The following is a 20,755-nucleotide window of genomic DNA, read 5'->3' as shown; positions in this document are numbered from 1 at the left end:
AGTTTGTAAACACAGTAACAGAACCATTTAATATACAAGGTATTCCCTCTGGAAGCTTGTAAAATGGGTCTCACCTGCACCTAAAAGCAGTTAGGCATTAGAAGTACAAATTAATTCCACGCAGGTATCCATTGTGCTGCTGTTTCAGAAGTCCTTTTGGGGAGCGGCAGAAGCTGCAGAATCTCCCCAGCGGCTGCCTGCTTATTCCTTGCTTCAGCTGTAGTTTGAGTTCACACTTCCCTTGGCTGAGGAGTTCTCATACACCTCCCAAAGCCAGGTTCTGGCCTTCACAGTCCCCGCAAGTCATGGTATCTTCAGAAGTTGGACATAAACAGTCATTTAAAACCAAAATGAACAAAAATAACAAACAAAACCAACAGGGAGCAAACCCAATACTGGACAAAAGGCCTAGATGACAGAAGGCATTGGAGTAAGGCATTCAGTGTTTTACTTCTCATCTAAACTGTTCTGTAAGCACAGCCATTCCTACATACAATTTTAAAAAGAAAAAAAAAAAAAAAGCAGGGGCCTGAAATACCTTCTACCAAAAAAAAACAAACAGAAGGATGAGAAGGGCTTCCAACTGGACAACACCAGGATTTTTTTATTTTTTTTTTTTTACCTTAAAGTAAAAATTTTCAGTCAAGGATCCGATGGGAAGATTGCATGACGGATTTGCTTTCTAAAATGATAGGCGGCTCTGAGATAAGGAGATCATCCTCACCTAGGGAAGAGTTCTGCTCAGTGTTCACAAAGTTAGGAATATTAAATTTTGTAAGACAATTCAGGTCCTCCTCAAATGTTCCACTGCTCCTGGGAACTTCCTGAAAGTGGATATTACTTTCCAGACCTGGACCTTTCTGATTTGGTTTTGCTTTGTCTAAGCGTTCCACTTCATTAATGCAGAAATGGAAAAGTGACCGGGATTCTTCAGCTATCTGACGAGAAAAGACTCTCTCCGATTCTAAAGGTCTTCCAAAATCTGCCACAAAGCTATTCATCCGGAATCTTTTTTCAGAAGGTTCTGCATTGCTAGGGAAAATAAGAAAAAAAACAAGTGAGAGCACGAAAGTAGAATTATTGGTATTCTCACCATCAAATCAAGATTCAGCAGCCATTACGATCAGGAAGAAAGGAAACCCTATAGCTTATCTACAAGGGACTTAAAAGGCCAGCACTATTTATTTTCTGCTGAAGCTATTTCAAGTCTCAATTTGTAGTGGTAATTTTCCATGGGAGTAAGTTATCAACACCCATGTTCTTTAATGGCACTTATAGCAAGCAGTATATTTTAATAACCAGTTCAGCTCACTGAATGAGCCTACAGAATTTCCTCTTAGGTAGCTAACAAGCAGTAGCAAGTTCAAAAAAAAAAAAAAAAGTTTCACAGAATGCTTTGAGAAAAATCTTCAATAGTGAAAACCTTTGAGAGACATTAGGTAACACTGCTGTCACTAAAGGAGTAATTGGGTGGTTGGTTGTCCAGACATCAAACCGTCATTTGTACTGACCTCGGTCAATGTCATTCGGATTTCCAAATTTAAACAGACTACTATAAAGACTGGAAGGCTTAAAGAATCAGAAACATAGCCCAGGAAGGAAAGACGTCTTGACATTTCTCTTGGAGCTTTCTGTAAGTGTTAGCTCAGAACAGCTCCAGTCTACACAGATCTGTGCAGGAGCCACAAACAGCTGAAGGTGAGAAGAGCTCGACCCAGACAACAGTTAATCCTAGAAATCCCCGATTTTCAAGTGCTAATTTACTTTTATGACATTATACAAGAATTAGAGCCTAACAAAGTCAGTTACACTGGCCTTCAAATCAAACCAGTCCTCTAGTTTGTCAAAACAATATTGGCTCATTCTGCATTTCAAAGTGAAGCATGCAGAAGTTTAATGTTTAAACCGATGCAAGACACAGGATTAGCTAAATGATGATCTACTGGATACACAGCAGGAGGCAAACACCCAATCACCAAATATCCTGAGTCAGAAGGGACCCACAAGGATCATCGATCGAAACAGACTGGAATAATGCCACGATAACCTTCAGAACAGGTGACTGACATTAACATATTTGTAATGCAGCTGAAAGCACCCACTGAGCTGCGTATAGGGTTTTGCAAAATGAGTTCCTGTATGGTTTTGTTGCACAGAGTGGAGCTGGCAAGCACATTAAGAATAAACATTGTAAGCCTAGGAATCAAGTTTTAAATGGAGAAATAGAAGATGCAGAGAAATTTTACAACAGCCAAGTTTTTGAGGACTTATTACAGAGAACGATCCTGTCTGAACAGGGAGCACATGATCTAGCATACACTCATATTGTCAGATTCTGAAATTCATGAACACTACCTTGCTGTATTTTGGGGAAGACTTAAACTAGACTAAAAACTTTTATAGTCTTGCCCGCTACAGTACCCAAGCATGCCTCAGTGTACATCTTTCCAGAAGACTGATAAAACAAGACAAGCAGTTTCAGAAATCCCAGTTCTTTATTTGGAGAGCCACGGCAGAGACTACAACCTACTCCTATTGCTGTATTTGGGCCAAGAGGATTCCAAGTCCCAGAAGCTGCCATTAAGAGCAGGATAGAGAACACGAGACACCTCGAGCATCACACTTAAAGAAAATCACTCAAACAAGTAGTCACCAGGGAATTAATGCAGGGAAACTAGGCTCCCTTCTGGGATTTTTCTGGCCAGTGGTACTGGGTTCTGGTTGCAGCACTGAGCTCTGGCCTCTGCCCAACAAATTCAAGTGTATCGTCAGGGTACAGACTGGTTTGCAGTATACCCTTCCACTGACTTAGGACTGTCACTTCAGATTCCTCTGTAGCTTAAGCAACCCTGCCTCGATACCTCCATTAAGCCTTGTAATCACAAGGGCCAGACTGGTTACATGAGCAGACTTGCACATTTGTTAGATAAACATGTTTTAAGGACTTTTTTTTTAAAAAGCATGAAGAAACACAGGGTAATGTCTTCTGAGTGACAAAGAAGAGTAAGACAAATTTCAGAAAATTTCAGGCAGAAATATGGAAAAAATAATTGACCTCTTTTTGGACAAGCTAATGTTCTACACCTACTAATACAAGTGAACAAAAGAAAAGTGCAAGAGGTATTTCCTTTACTAATTGCATTTCTGCCTCCTCATCCATGTCCTGAACCTCTCCTCTTGGGCTGAGGATGTACCCAAACCTGAACATCTTGTACAGTTTTAAAAAGAACATGCTATCATACCCCTTTATATTGAGCCAAGAAAAGCGTATTACTAGAAAAATCAGAGCATTCTACTTTGGATCCATCCATCTGAACCCAGTTACACTTCTCTCTCGCGTTAATGGTACTTTAAAGAACAGCCAGAATGACTTCCTGAAGTCAGAGACACGTCCATCAACCAGGATGGCTTTCTCCCAAGACCTAGGGATCCCATTAACATCTATTTCTAAAGGACGGCTGCAAGACAGCCCACTAATGAAACTATGAGTCATGAAGAATCCAGTGAGCTGTAAAGACAAAATGCAGGCAAAATAAATCCACAGTCTACACTGTTTTTGCAAGTAGGTGTTTATGTTCTCCAGTTTTTATATATACGCAGCAAAAATAAGATACATCAATAGTATTTGCTGCCCTTAGCGTATCTCTGGATGTTGTTTTTCCAGTACTGTACACATTAAGTTATCAGATCTCAAAAAACAAGTGTAGATTTGTTAAAGGCACCAACTCAGCATATGAAATAAGTGGACAAATATACAAGCATACAGCTCTCACAGCTGCCAAGGAATTTTAAAGTAGGTACAGAAAGGAAATGTCTAGGCTGTGTTCAACAACTGAAGAAAAAACTATATTTAGATTTAGGATGGAAGGGACCCTTGGAGGTCCCTAGTCCAATGCCCTGATCAAGGCAAGACCAGCTGTGAATTCAGGTCAGGTTGCTCGAGGCCTTATCTGGACATGGAAGTTGACCAAAGACGGAGGTTTCACAAACTCTCTAGACAGCCTGTTCCAAGAATATTGATGAAGAAAGCAGAAATGCAGTGAGATATATCAAGCAGCCCTCTGCTACTTCAATGTACACTTTTACAAGCACACAAACATTTTGACAAATATCCATGTAAAATTCTCATTGTCACGTATTTGACTTCATCACTTCCTCCCCCACCTTGTATTACTCACATATGTACAGACCTGGATGCTAAGCAAAGAGAAAAGATCCCCAGGGAAAAGAGACAGCACACCAGTATTTGCAAAGATTTTAAATATATTTGGGAGCAGAGCATGGCTTTTCTGTTTGTTTTGTGTTGACAATACGTAAGGGAGGCAAAAATCCCAGCTATGAAATTCAGCAAGTCAGTTCCGGGAAGCTGAATTCTTCTGCCTGCCTGCTTCCATCTCAAAGAAGCAAAAACGCAGGAGCAGAGCCAGGAGCTCACGGTACCCGCAGGTCCTCCCTAACACGCGCCTGCCTCTGGAGAGAAGCTATTACAAGCTGTCAGATGCAGCCTTCATAGGAGTAACCAGCACAGGGCCCTTGGAGGCAGAGACAGGCAGGCTGCGTCAGGAAGCGTTAACGGCAGACAATTGCCTTTCACAATCAGCTCCTCATCACTGCTACCTGCCTGCGAGCCTTCTCACCCTCCAGAGAGCCTTTTGATTTCTTCTTGATGACAAGCAAACGTGGGAGGAGATGCGGGCTCAGACTTTCTCAGAGGGACACTGATAGCCTGCGTGCTGCACAACTGCGTTAAGTGTCAGACTTGCAGATAAGTGGTTGAGCCAAGGCATGGTGTGCACATACAGATCAGCCAGAAGGAGGTGGAGAAAGGCTTTGTTTGTGATTAAGAGGACTCTAGTGCTAAGAAGTAAGGAGCTGATTGGGACTTCCCCATCTACTGCAATTTTTCAGCAGAAACTAAGACACCTGGAGGCTCGGTGAGCTACAGTGTTAAGAGAAGATCTTGCAAATATTACCAACATCTACGGTTTGGACTTAGATGCAAACATGTAAAACCCTCCATGCTTCAACATTCTTAAGTCAGTACCTGCATTGTATTTAATTTGTATCTACCCTGTCAATACTTGTGTCTTTTTCAAACACTTGGAACAAAAGAAATATTTTAAAGACACCCAACAGCCTTTCCTAAGAATGGAGTACAAAAAAAAAATAATAATATTCTGAGCCAGTGCAACATCAGCACTGTCACTGGTCATTTGTGGGCTGCAGGACACCACACAGGGCACCAAGGCTGCATTTGTTATTCCAGTTTTTGGACTCACTCTTGATGTGGCGCTCCAGTCTTCGTCAGCAGAGTCAGGACAAAGAACATGAAGATGACAAAAACTGCAAGACCAACCCAAAATCCAATCACAATGGAATCTGGTGAAAAAGAGAAAATAATATGATCAGTATTTCACCTGCATTTGCAGAAAGTTCCCTTCCACATACAGTATGAGACTACAGATCCCCAAAAACTTTGCATCTTATTCCTGGTTGGCAAAATGGGAAGAATTATAAGATTTATTTCTGAATGGAAAGCTGACACTGAACCTCTCATTTCTAGCCCAAATTTTACTCACATCCAGACAAACCAGAAACAAGCTGAAAGCGGGAAGGGACTGAATTCTCTGCTATTGAACTAAAAGCAGCTTCTTTTGTTATGCCTGGCCCACATCCAAGCACTGCTTTGGAAATAATTCAACACTAGAATTCGGATAACAGGATTATTTGATTTTCAGAAAAAAAACTCTGTCCCTATATAGCACAGAATTCCTGCTACTTTGAATGATTTCTGCCTGACACCACTGGGGTTCCAGGTTTTGACAGATCTCTTTGGCACAACAGGCTTAGGAAGATTTAGCTGTCTTTCAGTGGTACAAGTGGGACAAGCAGTTCCAAACAATTGGTAACCACAGCCCAGAACTACAGAGCACCAAGCCAAAACATGACTTGGGCCAGGACCTGCAGTGTGCAGGTGGTTTTTCACCTGTCCTTGCAGTTGTTTATTTTTAGTTTATGCAAATATTCAACACATGCACTGTAAAAGTTCAATAAAATTAACACACAGACAAGCCAAAGGAAAGTCTCAGGCAGGACAAGCTCTTGTCCCACAGCTACCTCCAAACCTCAGCGATCCCCAGTGAACGCAGAGCTCCTCGACAAGCCATCTGAGCCAATCCAGCTGGAACAGTGCAAAACATTTACCAGTACCTCAAACACTCAGTCTCCTATGGGACTGACTAAGGACACCAGAAAACAAGGAACCGGCCCTCCTGCCTGGTACTTGGCCCCAGTGGTTCATCACACTCCCACTGTGAAACATCTTCCACGTTAAAGGCAGATCTGGAAACTAGAAATCAATCGTAACCATTTGCTCTTTCTGTGTGAAGAAAAAGTGCCTGCTGCAACTCGACATTTTCTCCCTGTAAAAATACTCGATCATAATCAAGTCACTCCTTAATCCCATTTTCTGGTAAACTAAGGAGGTTAAGTTTCAAGTCTCTCACTGCCAGTTTTTTCCATCTCTCCTCAACATCCTTTAAAATAACCAAAGGTAGATCAAGTATAGGTCTTCATGATGAGTAGAAAATGGGGGAAAAAATCACCCCTTACTGACGCTCTGTACACTTTCCAAAGCTTGGAATAGTCCTTTTAGCTTCAAGCGTACTGGTAAGAGTTTATTTTTGCAATTCTGTGCGTTGTGAGCCCTAAATTATTTTCAGAATCATTCTGTATGTATAGCCTGTACTCGGTGTTTCAAGATTCATCAGGCATTTCACCTTATTAATACAAGATAGTTCATGGTTATTTATCATCTTAGACTTTGCAGTACCTGCAAATTTGATCTGAAAAGAAATATCCCCATTAAGCAATTCACCACTTAACCAACTGCATTGGTGAGCAGAACAAAATATGATCAAATAGGATGCTTTAGAAATACATGCATAGATCATATTGATCAAGTTGAAAAAATGAATATATCAGACAATCTTGACTTTTCTTTATTGACAAATTACTACTTCCCACAAAAATCACATCTGCTGGTATTGTGTGCTCCCATAATTCATGATTAGCAAGCCTTCCTCAGGGTTTGTTTGGTGTTTTGCCCCCTGGAAGAGAACTCCTACGCCTACTAAGCATAAAGCTACATCTTGCTTCACTGTGGCTGTTGACACTTCTAACCCTCTGCTGCATCAATGACGTTCTTTGGGTTTCTTTAAAATTAAAGCAGCAGGCCAGAAATCTCTTTAGTATTTCATTTCAGTCTCACTCATTTAAGTGCAAATTATCCAAACCTATTAATTTCTAAACATTTATTCAACATAAATGGCACGTCAAACTACTTGCATTCAAAATAAATGCTAAGACTACATTTACAATACCAGCCAAGTTCCAAATAGATTAGGAAAGCATCCCATCACCTTTCTAACTTTTAGTATCAGCCTTCCTAACACTAATTCATAATCCTCTTAACAGTCCTACCTATTTTACTTCTCTCTGATGTTACCAAGGCTTCTTCTGTTCCAAATGCACAAAAAATTGTTTGTATCTCTGCCAGTCACAGATAACTCCTGGTTATCTTTGTCTATTTACTTTAGAAACTTTTAATTTATAAAACATCTGGTGCCTACTTTTCTGGATTTTCTGATTTCTAGTTTCTGCCTTCACTTCTGCTCAGGCAGAACGTGCTTTCAGCTTTTGAAACAGATTTTTTCATATTTGAAAGATCATTTGGCATTTAAACAGCCCCTCTTCTCACCAACACCCTTTTTTTGTTTGTTTGTTTGTTTTTGTTTGGGTTTACTATTTTTTAATTAAATAATTTCTGTGAATTAGATTGTTTTTTAAGCATTTTTCTCTACAAATCACTTTACGTAACTTTTTCTCTACTTTCAGAGAACAGGCTTCTGAATTTCTTTTTCTGGTATGCTGAATTGTTAGGAATCTCCATTTGACTGTAACTAAATCAACACTAAATCCAAATCGGCCTCTGACTTTCTCTTGTAGAATTCATCTTACCTTATAGTCCAACACAGCGCTCCCTCACATTGGGTGAAATACCTTGGTACATCAGAAATTCGAAGAAATCACCTCTAAGTTTAAGAGGGGACAGATGTTTTACAGCTGGCAGTGTGCTGCTGCCAGCCTGCATCACCTGAACTGGAATCCACTCTAAGTTTTTAACATAAGTTAAAATACAGACGTACATGCCCTCTCCAGTTGGGCTGGATTCTTCTCTTGTAGACTCATTTCTGGACTTTGGTGGAATTTATATACATTTATCTACCAGCATTCCGAGACTGTTGTACCATAAAGGTCCTTCCTGTTCTCAGTGCAGAGTAATAAGATGGACCCTTCTCAGCCACTTCTGTTTTTCAGTACTCTAACCATATGAGCAGGTGTTTTCCACACGGAGTGGCACCACAGACACTTTCTCCCTGCACCTCACACCTCCCCATCAACAGTTCAGGATGTTTATTCCTTTGCTTTCCTTACAGCTCCCTGTACAACATACAGACAAGCCAACAGCACCATTTTAACTTTACATTGTAAACCAGATCACCAAAGCAGAGCCTCATTGCTTTCACATCAGTTCTTTTATCACTGATTTTGATTCTATCTTTACTACAAAAATCTTCGAATAGCAAAGCTGAGGAAGATGGAGTACTTCCAAGTGGGAGCACATCTACAAAGCCCCAACCTCCCCGTTTATGATGCTTGCCTCTACAGAATTTAAAATTCTTTGTTAGCAAAAGCTGAAAATCAGTCTGCATACATCTGTGCAAAAAAAAAAAAAAAAAAAAAAAAAAAAAAAAAAAAAAAAAAAAAGGTTTAACATTTCTTACATGGCTAAAAAAAAAAAAAAAAAAAGAAAGAGAGCCAGCAAATAAAATGAGGACTTGTCAAGTATTCAAGGTCTCCATGACAATGTAGCCCTAACATAACCTTCTCTCACACATTCAGATTGCAGTGACTAAACGTTTGACCATGTTGCCTCCACAATCCTCAATAGGCCCAACTCAGCTGGAGTTACCTAGAACAAGGTATTTATTGAAATATCATCGCATATGCAAAAGACATAGACTGTTCCTTTACTAGATTAAAATCAACCCACTGAAAATGCAGTAACACTATAGTAAAGAGAGGCAACTCCAATCTATCAGTTAAAAAGTGGGATAAAACACAAAAGGAGAAGGGACTTCCTAAGTAACTGATTCAATACTGCTATTAGCCCCTCTCTTTCACAGATAGAGCAAGCTCCACCTGAGAGGTGGTGTTTCCTCTGTCCCGTTCACTAACAAGTGTCATCCTGAGCCCTCCTGCTCTACGAGCAGCACAGCCAGACAGCAAAGCCAAGCTGCCATACCCAGCACGGCAAGCAGCTCAACGGCAATCTGAGATTCGTTTTACCACTAGACCTCCAGCAGTTCAGAGGTAACTATCATTTATATTTGTTCTCCCATCACACTGACACACAGAGCTAAGAAGATGGTGAGTACACACACGGCAGTTCATCTTCCTAATCAGTGATCTCTGTAATCAGGTTTGGTCTCTGATTAAGTGGAAAAAAGGAATATAAATTGGAAACATGATAAAAACTAACCTACATTTTTCAAGTACCTAACATTTGTAAAAACACAGAGAATAATCAGCAGACTTCTGTTAAAAAAAAATAAATAAATAAAGGAAAAGTACAATTCAGGCCAAACAGTAGCTTCTGGTCTAGCTTTTGTCTTTTAGAAGTTGTAAGAACGTCTGTGAGTTCTTCTGATTCTCCCAGTGCCTCCCCAAAGCCTCCCGAAGCAAGAAGCAAAGCAGATCAGCTTCCCTGGGCTACTGATTGCCACTGCAAGCCTCCTCCTTCCCAGTCCAAATCCTTATCACAATGAATGAGGAAGGAAGCATGGATCCCACCCTGGACCAACACCCCAGTACTGGATGGGGACCCTGTCCCGCTACTTCAAAGACTGGTGCTTAAACATTTGCACAGAATATTAAGCTGTAAAACAGTGGGATGAGACGACTTGCTTCTCTTTGGAAAAATGCTTGCAGAACACATCCCAGAGTTTTGAGTTCATTTGTTCCTTTTTTTTTTTTTTTAAAAGGAAAAAAAGGAGCTTAAAGGGAAAAAAAAAAAAAAAAAAAAAACTTCCCCTGTCTCTCCTTCACCCTCCTCCTCCCCCCCCCAAAAAAAAAAAAAAATCTAGAAGTCAAAGTTACTGTAACCAAACTTATTGTCCAATAAATATTGGCCTGGTTGCACTAGTTTGTCCTAGCTAAATCTCCTCTTGGAGATAATTTTCATCTCTCTGATCTCTATCCTCCACTTTCTACTTCTACTGTAATTAAACAGCTCCAGCATTATTACAATACTACATTAACACAAGCATTCTAGGAAGAAAATCCTAATGATAAAAGTTTCTTCAAAAAAGAAAATTCTTCTTTCAAGTCTCTTGAAAGCTTTACACGTTTTTATGAAAGAAAAACAACAGCAGTAAGGCTGCCCACCAATGCCCTTTTCACATTACCGGGAACAAGAACAGAACATGGATTGCAGCAGGTAGGCACCAGAAGCAGCAGGGGCTGCACCTGCTGTTATAAACAGTTCTTAGTAGTCTGCTATTCCTTAGTACTGAGAAATTCCTACTACACTCAAGAAATCCATGGTGCTCCTACACATAATGAAAACAGCCGACAAAAAGACAGAAAAAGAAACAATTATAATAATTCAGTAAAGAGGCTAATAACTAATTGTTGAGAAATCAGAAAGTTCAGAGAGACTTCTGTACAATAATCAGCTATAAGTGAAGGGCAGTGAATAAGATGGGGAAGCTCAGCTGAAATAAAATACGTCTGTAGTGAACTTACATTTATGGGCCTTCAGGCCTTCAAACGACACCGGCCCGTACTCGTAGTACTCGTACTCCCAGGTGTAATCAGAGTTAGACATGGCCTGCTGGGAGGTTCTGTTAGAAATCAACCTCAGGGCAGACATCTTGCACTACAATAAATATGTCCCTGTGGATACAAAATGCGTTAGTACAGAATACATTTTTCTGTGTATCTTTTGATTTCACCCTGCATCTTTTCTTACTTAGGGGATTCTCTCATCATTGTTCCCAAGATGAACCACTCACGCTTACAAAGATGCTCCCACCATTAAATCCAGTATCACTGCCCACCAGGCGAGGCCATCACAAGCCCTCTCACCCTTTCCTCAGTCTTTGCTGGCCGATCCTGCTATTCAGGACCGTGACAAGCTGGAGAATTCAGCTGATAGGAACCCAGCTGACTGCTCGGCAGGAAAGGACCTGAGGGTGCCCCCACCAACATGAGTCACCAGCATGCCCTTGGGGTAAAGAAAACCAACCATGCAGTGGCCTGAATTAACAGGAGTGTAGCTTGCATATCAAGAGAAGCATTTCTTCTCTATTCAGTGCTGGTGAGATGGTGTCTGTGGTACCACATCTGAGTTTGGTGTCCTCACAAGAGGCTGAACATTTGGCAACAGACACAAGTTGAGACATGGGAAATTTCAATTAGACAGACAAAAATACTTACCTGATCTAGCTGAACATGCTTTGAGGAGGAGGTTAGAGCAGATGACCACCAGAGGTCTCTTCCAACCTAGATTTTTCTGTGCTAAAAGTTTCAATATGCCACTGCAGGAGGAAAATAAGACAGCAGTGATTTTCCCCGCAGATCAACAAAACCTGCAGGGCAACATTACTGAGTATTAAAGTTAGCCTGATAGATATTCTGTCATTCCAACACTGCTAGGGATTTGTGTTTTGCAGAGTAATTTTTCAGGATTAGACAACTCTACACACACTGAAAGAGAGCACATCTCTGCACAAAACATCTGCTGCAGCAACTGGAATCAGAACATCTAACCTGAGGTTTATTACGAAATAGCATTCCATAAGAAACTGTTCAGTGCTTTTCAAAAAGTAAATTGAGCTTGGGTAATTCCACATTCAATTCAAACCCAGCAGGGTGAAGACTTCATGTGGTTTGCAAAACTATTGCAATTAACTGTTCTTTGGACAATGAAACTTCTCATAGTACAAAGTCAAATCCAGGTAAAACTTATTAGCAGGAGGGGGGAAAGTAGCCTGTCACTCAAAATAGCTGAAACTTCAGTCTTCTGTTAGATTCAATAAGACCATATGCAAGTATAGGACACTCCAAATGCTAGGATGGCCATGCATAAAGACCAGGAAATCAAGCAAAGTGAGAAACACAAATTCACTCCAGAAGTACAACCAGCCTTTCAAGTTCATAAAAAAACATTATATTTCTGTAAAAAGTGATAAATCATTTAGAACAAGAAATGGATCTATTTTTCAAACTCAAACCAGCTTCATTTTCAGGATTAGCCATTCACCCATGGTGGAGTGGGAGGCTGGAGAGGACGAGATTTGCTTGAGTAAGGATAAGGTGCTTCATTACCCTCACCCTTCTTCAGCCACTCACAAAGCTCCTAATTAGACTAAATAGCCTAAAGCACAGAAGGTGAGGAAAAAGATGATTTAGGGGCTGCAGTGTACAATTCATTTCACAGCTCAGGATGTTTCCCATCCTCTATTTCCTTAAGGGTAAGAAGGAACATAACAGAAAAATTTTTTAATTTTTAAAGTGCTTGTGTTAACAGGAAATTTCCTCTTCTGCTTTCTCAGTGACTTGAAAACTTTCCTTATTTCCTGGAATAAGAGAGAATGTCTAATTGAGCTTTAGACAGTTTTTCTTGTTTTCTAAAATCAACTGAGGTTAACTCCTACCTTCTGGAAAAAGCAAATGGCACAGAGGAAAAACTATGATTCTCGTCCTAGCTTGCTCCTACCAGCACAGCTCTGTCAGCTGTCTCTTACAAGCTTCTGCATTTCATTTTTGTGACTGACCCCTGAGGGTTCCCATCATCTTTTTCCCTTCTCCTCAGTGTTTACTTGATGATGCATCTCCTGTCAGATTTTATCAGCATGTTCCTGTCTAATCCTGCTTTTCTCTTTTGCAGCCTTCTAGAGGAGTCTCTTAAATATTTCTTGTATGGATTTAGTGTTCATTGTCACTGCCTCTTTTAGCATTATCATAAATCCACAGGCAGAAAACTTCTGAATAAGATATATGAACAGTCCAAAAAGTGTTTCTTCATCTACCTCAAATGCGAGGAGATAGAATCATAGAATATCCTGAGTTGGAAGGAACATACAAGGATCACGGAGTCCAACTCCTGGTTCTGCACAGGACCACATTAAAAAAAAAAAATAATAATAAATAAATAAATAAAACCGTGTCCGAGAGCATTGTCCACAGGCTCAGTGCTGTGAACACTGCCCTGGGGAGCCTGTCCCAGTGCCCAACCATGCTCTCAGCGAAGAACCTTTTCCTAACAACCAGCCTGACCCTCCCGTTTCAGATGCATGCTGTTAACTGGGTGTCATGCAGATCCCTCCCCGCAGCCTACTCACTAGTGTCTACTTGTGACTCTTCTCCTCATAGGTCATAAGAGAATTTGTCCTGGTTTAGGTGTAGGTTCAGACTCAAAATTCCAGGCTATCACCACTGGCTATAAGCATTTCTACACTTACTTCAGTTGTGGATCAGTCACTGTCAGAGCAACAGGTGCTTACTGAAACTTTGGCCACTGGCTCCTTGCCTGATCCGTTACTCAGGCTTTGCAGGACATAAAGCACGCCTTTACGTGATGCAGTAGAGCTAAGCATAAGCATTGTCCCAACCCAGCATACACCTCACTTATAAGCTGTCTGCCCAAATGTCTCTAAAACCTTGGCCTGAAATACATTAAAACAAGCCTTCTATTCTACATGCCTACCTGTTGACTCTGATGTATACGGCTCACACTGGCTCTTTTTCTTTCAGAAACAAGTAAATGAGCAGTAAAAAGCTTTATTTTGCTCATATTTATTATGCTCATATTATCATAAAGTAAAAAGCTTTATTTTGCAGTCAAGGAGACTCGACTGCAACTCCTGGAGCTGAATTACACCTTCATGAGAACTCATTCTTAACCTTTGTGAAAGTCTGTAGGGTCACAGCTGCCTGCCAGTGGTACCTGTGCAAGGCAGTTTGACTGCAGCACTGAGTCTGCACAAAATCCATGTCTCTGAATTGCAGCAGTGGGGTGCAGACACCACTGAGGTTCGACTATTTGAAACACTCTGGATGTCATCAGCACATTTGCTCTGCACAGCCACTTACCTCTCAGACTGACACCCAGTTGCTCTAAGGGCAAAGCTGGGCACACGCCATATCTGAAGCACAGCTCTGTGGTTCACACTGCCACTGGAGCCAACAGGGCAAATCCGTTTTTGTGTGCATCTGGAACTGGTCTTGGATGTCACCAGCAACAGCCACCTCCAAATCTGATCTGCATGCACAAGAGTAAATCCATGTGGACTGGTCAAGGTAGTGGTCATTTCTGGAGCAAGATAAACTACCAATACTGTAGATGCAAGCAAGGAGGTAAGTTTTCAATCAAAAACTACATTAATTTTCCACTTTACCATTCTGCTTACTTCTGCAGAGATCAAACATTTTACAGACCTCATAGACTAAGCAAATTGTTGGTCCCTTGCAAACGGTGAAGATCCCAAAAGCCAGGCAGGAACAGAAATCAGCAGCATTTCAAACTGTGGTAAGTCTGAGAAAGCTTAGCACTGCATCCTGATGCATCAGCTCCACCGGTTATGCAGTACAATTAAACCAGAAGCACTGGCTACAAGAAGGTAACAAACTCAGGCTGTTTCTGTGCCCCCCTCAGTCCCCATCCTACCAACAATATTCTGCTTGCTGGGGGCAAGGGAAGCAGCCATCACACCACTGCATTGTTTTTTACTCCATCCTGAGGCAGTCACAGAGGAAGAAGTGAATGAGGAAAGCAAGCACAAATCTGTTTACTCTGCACTGCAGGAGCTGAAACGTAATAGAGATCTCATCTTTCTACAACCTTACCACACAGTTATTGCTTCGAACAAGCTGTGCCACTTCTGAGTACTGATGAGAAAGGAGTCTGCAGCAGATACTTAGCCAAATGGTCCTTGCTTCTTTCCAGTTCTCAAGATCCTAGACGTACGGGGTTTGAGATCCAGCTTGAGGTCTTGTACAGGGTATACCCAATCTTCTCACCTGCAATAATAGAGGAAATCAAGCAATATAAAAGCAAAATTTAGCAGGAAAAATAGCAAGATAATTGAAAACTGACCATACAATTAGAATCAATCATACATGCTAACTTTGAGTACATAGCACCTGGGACTTTTCTTGGAAAGAAAAGAAAGTACCAATATTAGCAACTCAGAACAGCATCATCTGCATGAGCTATTGCACTACAACAAGAAGAATAATTTTAGACTCATCACAAAAGGGCTTTATAACAATGGTACGGAAAAAACACTAAATTAGTCTAAGGGAACTAAGGACAAGAAATGAAAAATCACAGGCAGCTGTGCAGCATGCTCCTGTATTATACATCACGTAACATACATTTTAATATCCTTGCAAATGTAAACTAGACTCTAGCACCTGCTTATCCAACATGCATATGAATTCTCACGAAAACGTCTTATTTTCCACGAACTAGCACTTAATGTCTTATGCTGTTTTGCTGCAGTGTAGGTCTCCACACCATTATGTATAATTTTGCATGCTAATCGTATGGCTACTGCTTGTGCCTAGTTTAAAAGCAATAACTTCATGAATTTAAAGTCAAAATTAACAAGTAAAAGACCAAAACAATTTGCCAAGTACTTTCCTAAAATGTCAATCATATACACAAACACTGATGCCCGCTTAGTAGTTCAACTCAGATGGGGCCACCTGAAGCTTGGCAGAAACTAATAGGAAATCACATTGTACTATGAGTTCGCAGACAACTACATGGATTTGAAAAAAGACAAAGAAACACTGTGTATGCTCGCTTTTAAGTCTTGTCTAAGAAGAAGGCTGAATTATACCCAATGGGACATCACAAAAGTTATATACTCCTTCTATTCTGAAGGAGTTTCAAACCTGAGCTGACAATAAAGGGACAGGGAACTGTCAGTTAGTACAAAGCTACTGGAACTAGCTCCCAAAACACACACTGAAGCAACAAGCTTAGTTCAACTCCAGTATCAAAAGCCTTTAAAATTACAGGCAAAATATGCAGTCCTAAGACAGTATTAACTACAAACAATAGAGAGATACTAGACTTAATTCCATTTGTTTTCTGCAGCTACAACAAAATTATGCAATCAATCTTCAGAGCTCAACTTCGAATCCTGAAAACACATCAGATTTTGCCATCTCAAAAGTCCAAATGGAGTATTATGAGCATTCACACTTCCACCCAAATAATAAGTCTCTATAAAAAACACTCAATTTGACAGCTGATGTAGTCATTGGAGAGAACAAGACCAAACCTCCTCCTAAGCAAAGAGGAAATAAATGGAGAAAACTATATCTGAATAACAGGTTCTCATCTCTGAGCAGCTTTAAAGTGCAAAAGCTACCCTTTACTAGATGTTTTTTTACTAGCTCTATTACCACAACAAGCTCAGTGCTGAAATGGAGATCTTTTGGATGCCTTGCTAACCCCGAAATCTGTTACTCCAATGCCTTATTCTGAGTAGGGAGAAAGGAAAGATTCCCCACTTTCCATATTCATACTGATCAGCCCACCTCAGGTCAGCTGCAAGGAGCTAGAAAACGCATTTTAAAAACAACTCTTACAGCTGTGTGTTATTATTCAATAACTGATAAGAATAAATGATAATAAGAAGGCAACTTCAGTAGTAGGGCTAGAACAAGTGTTTTAATTTTTATAACCCAAAGATGACATTACTTTTAATAGAAAAAAAAAATCTCTCTGTGAAGAGAATTTCTGTCAATGCACATAACCCTATTCATAGGGTTACTAGACTACAGATTTACTCTAATGGGCTAGTTTGCAAATCACAAGGAAACTGCAAACCTGGTGCTGAGTGTGGCCAAAGGAGCAACTGAATCCAAGAATAGAGGCATCAGGGAGGATTTCAAACAACCACATCTACCCTGACTGTTCTTAGCAGGGGTGAGGCTAAAAGAACTAACCATTTTCGCATCACTGCATCAGGGAACTCAGCGCTAATTAAGGGACTCGGCCCCTTTGCTGAGACACAGCACTGCTGCATGTAGGGCTGCACATCTAAGGAAGCAGAGAAGTGTGCTCACCCCTCATTTTGCAGCTCTCTGTCAGCTTTGCAGCAATGACAAAGCCAGGATACTGCAGCTAAGAAGCAGAGTGGAAACTGAGGCCATCTCCCCTCCTCCGTAACAAAACAAGCCCCTGACCTTCACACAGCACCCGTCGGGTGTGAAGCACAGCCACGCACTTCACTGCTCAGCTATTCTATCCACAGAAACAGATTTCCCCTGCGCAGCTCCTGTCTGCCTTCAAGGCAGCAGAAGATAAACTGGCAGAGCCGAACCAAACAGGTATGATAAACCACTCGCTCAGAGTTGCAACCACTCTTGGATATCTCACAGCAGCGGTTTGGCCGCACTGAGGTGGAAAAATGCCTACGGGTTAAGATCACACCCACAGGGTCTGTAAAATCATAATCTCCCTCAGATGCGAAGTAATTCTTGAGCTTTTCAGTTTGAAGAGTCAGCTGTGTATTATGTTTTCTCAATAAAAAAATAAAAAATACAGCTTTTCCTGAAAACTTCCACACTGCATGGATAAAGGATTTCTGAGCTCTTGCAGTTCATGTACAACACAATCAGTTCAGCAAAAAACTTTGAATAGCTACTGAAATGGATCTTTACTAAAAAGCAAACTGGTTTAGGAGTTTTCCAAAACAGAACTGTTTTTTTTTTCTTGCCTTTCTAATTCTCTCTACTGCTGTGAAAGAAGCAAACAATTTATTTCAAATTTCTTCCCAGCAATACAATCGGACAGCAATACACTACTCATAAATGCACATCCACTCTCATCCTTAATCCCTACCATGTCTCTGTGCTACACCAGGCAATAAACATGCAACAAGGGACCAAGGAAGCAGCGTTAACAACAGCACAACTGAACCGAAGCTCATTGGAGCAAGCACACAGAATAAAGCCTCGAATGTACTAAAATTTTGCTCACACTATTGGCTTTAAGATTGGAAATTTGATTTAAACAGTTTAACAAGCTGCATGAGCATGATCTGGGCTTCACCTTATAACCTTTTCCACCACAATGTGTACACAAGCTGTGAAAGAATAAGCACAGCAATAAACAACTTTGACAGCTCTTAACACTCTGGATTTTATTTCTTCAGAAAATGAATTCTCTGGCAACAGCTTGATTCTAAACATCTTTTCTCATGATTGATGCAGCCAGAATGTTTCATTATTTTAGGCAAGAAGGGAGCCAGACTGCCCTCAGTCAACAGGGAGTTACCATCTCACTGGCATCTCGCCAGGTATTTACTCCTATAGCAAGAACTTACCTTAACTCTCTGATTAAGAACCTGAATAGGAAATAGGCAAATGGACAAGAAAAACAAGCAGCATTTGAGACAATTGCCTGATTATCTGAGAGTGGAAGCCAAAACATCTATTTATTTCCACACCGGTTATGCAAATCTGCATCTCTGAGGAGCTCAAATGAGGAGAAACAGAAAAGCGCAGAGAGAAAAGCGGCAGGTTGGAGAACACAACTGGAAACAGAAGTGCCCTCATGTTGTGCCAAACGAGCCCTGCCCAGCCTTGCTGGGGCAGCATAGGCCAGCATCGCCACCGCTGCCCCATCCCTGTACCAGCCGTGGCTGACACAGGAGCAGTGCCAAACTATGGGTTTGCCACACACCCTGTCACCCACACACCCAGTCACCACCCGGCACTGCAAACACCTACTGATGTGGACACGCCAGGACGAGCAAGGCAACCATGGGGGATCGGAGGGAAGCTCTGCCTGCTGGTCTCGGAGGGGATCAGCTCCAGCCAAGGGAAGGGCAGGCAGCTGAGCACAGGGACCTGATCCTGCCACCGCCAGCAGCCGCTGCTTGCTGGAGGGGCCACTGAGGGATGCTGAGGGATAGTGGAATAAAGCACCAGGCTCCTCTGGGGAAGGACAAGGGAAAGGCTGAGAATGGGTAAAGCCATCCACTGCAGAGAGCCACACGTCACCTGGACAAAAAAAGAACAAGAAATATATTCTTTTTTTTTTTTTTTTTTTTTTTTTTTTATTTGCAAGTGTTTTTAGGTTGGATTTTAAAGTTCGCTCAAACGCACAGCAGCCAGGGCAGAGCCGAACATCCAACCCTGGGGAGGGAATAAAAACTTTTAACGCCTTCCCGATGTGCCACAGCGGGGTGGTTAAGGGCTGGCTGGGCTGCTTTGGGAGACGCGTGCTCCGGAGCACCAGAGGGAACCCCTCAGCTAAACACCGAGACGAGACACAAGCCCCCTTTTCGCAGGCACCACCTCCCCCAGCACCTCAGCCCCGTTCATGAACAGCCCACACGAGCCCCGCAGCCCCTCAGGGCGGGGCGGGGCAGCGCCAAGGTCCAACCGCCACAACCGCCCCAACCGCCGCCGCCCTTACCTGGCCGGGCGCCGCCCCGCCCGGCACGGCACGGCACGGCACAGCACAGCACAGCCCGGCAGGGCAGGGCAGGGCGCAGCGCAGCCAATGAATCAGCAGCAGCCGCGGCGCCCCGGCGGCATGGCACGGCACGGCACGGCACGGCTACCCGCACGTGATGCCGCCGCCCGGGCCAATGGGCGGTGCGGGCGGGAGCGGCGGCGCCTGGCGGTGCTGCTGGTACTGCTGCTACTGCTACTGGTGGTACTGCTGCTACTGCTGCTGCTGCTGCTACTGCTACTGCTGCTGCTGGGGAGGCTCCGGCGCCGCGTGGGCGGCCGCGGGCAACGGCCTCGGCGGGCGCTGAGGGGGCGGCGGCCATTTGCTGTTAGCCCAAGGGGGAGACCTCTGAGAAATCAGCGTGAACTCGATGCCGCGCTCAGCTGCTTGTAGTTATCGGAGCAGTTTGTGCCCCTTCCCTCATACCACAGAATCATCTAGGTTGGAAGAGACCTCCAAGATCACAGAGTCCAACCTCTGACCTAACGCCAACCAGACCTCCACTAAACCATATCACTAACCTCTACATCTAGAGTTCTTTTGAAGACCCTGTCAGTGGATACCACTGAGGGGAAAGAGCTCCCTAATTCTTCTACCAAGTATTTAGACACATGGGTGAGAAGCCTCTGAGCCTTCTCTAGGCTAAGCAGCCCCAGCCTCTCCTCATACAACAGGTGCTGCAGTTCCTTCTCCATCTTTGTGGCTTTTATTCATCATCATGGCAACCAGGCAGTGTCCTTGAGCTGCCTCACACACCGATCCAACAAAGCCATTGGCCTGCTGTGCTACCTGCCCTCAAGTGTTACAGTGAGTCCTTGGTAGGACTCACTGGCGTTTACCCTTTAGCATCGGATTTTCCATATGGTTCACATCCATTTGTCTTCTTCCACCTGAATACAGCTCATGTGCAAGTAAGGGCATCAGTGAAACCACTCTATTTCATCTGTCTCTCTTCAGGTGGGACTGTGATCTTGGACAGGGCTGTTTCTCTCCGTAAACAGTTGTAAAAGCTCTCAATATTGTCATCTTCATCTCAAAAGTATTAAACTGATGCTTATGTATCATCATAACTAGAAAATTCAATAAACACAATGGAAAGTCAGGAACCTGCCTTCTCTTATTAATCCATTGATGTTGAAAGGGCAG

At 42.3% G+C, this 20,755-nt stretch overlaps 1 protein-coding gene across 4 annotated transcripts; it reads right to left on the bottom strand.

The window, feature by feature from the left end:
* Positions 1–577: 577 nt before the first annotated feature.
* Positions 578–20,267, bottom strand: MRAP2 (melanocortin 2 receptor accessory protein 2). 4 transcript variants are annotated; one of them, XM_084515629.1, is made up of 8 exons: positions 19,571–19,593; positions 18,880–19,152; positions 14,974–15,147; positions 14,221–14,389; positions 11,563–11,663; positions 10,870–11,019; positions 5,280–5,379; positions 578–1,032 (listed from the first exon to the last, which is right to left on the bottom strand). In XM_084515629.1, the coding sequence occupies exons 6-8, from the start codon at positions 10,994–10,996 to the stop codon at positions 639–641; spliced, it is 621 nt and encodes a 206-aa protein (XP_084371755.1). In that variant the 5' UTR covers positions 10,997–11,019; positions 11,563–11,663; positions 14,221–14,389; positions 14,974–15,147; positions 18,880–19,152; positions 19,571–19,593; the 3' UTR covers positions 578–638. The 4 variants fall into 4 exon arrangements, with proteins under 4 accessions (XP_084371755.1, XP_084371756.1, XP_084371754.1 ...); XM_084515630.1 differs by lacking the exon at positions 19,571–19,593 and adding an exon at positions 19,258–19,421; XM_084515628.1 differs by lacking the exons at positions 18,880–19,152; positions 19,571–19,593 and adding an exon at positions 20,131–20,267.
* Between the last annotated feature and the right edge of the window lie 488 nt (positions 20,268–20,755).

This window comes from Aythya ferina (assembly GCF_964211825.1).
Source record: "Aythya ferina genome assembly, chromosome: 3".
In the NCBI taxonomy this organism is placed as follows: Eukaryota; Metazoa; Chordata; class Aves; order Anseriformes; family Anatidae; genus Aythya; species Aythya ferina.
The sequence above is the reverse complement of the archived record's forward strand: the minus strand, read 5'-3'. Positions and strand labels throughout refer to the sequence as shown.

Coding starts and splice junctions, on each gene's coding strand:
- MRAP2 (XM_084515628.1), bottom strand. CDS start 10,996: ATGTCTGCCCTGAGGTTGATTTCTAACAGAACCTCCCAGCAGGCCATG. Junction 5,380..10,869: donor AGGCCTGAAGGCCCATAAAT/GTAAGTTCACTA, acceptor CTTTTTCACCAG/ATTCCATTGTGATTGGATTT. Junction 1,033..5,279: donor ACTGGAGCGCCACATCAAGA/GTGAGTCCAAAA, acceptor TATTTTCCCTAG/CAATGCAGAACCTTCTGAAA.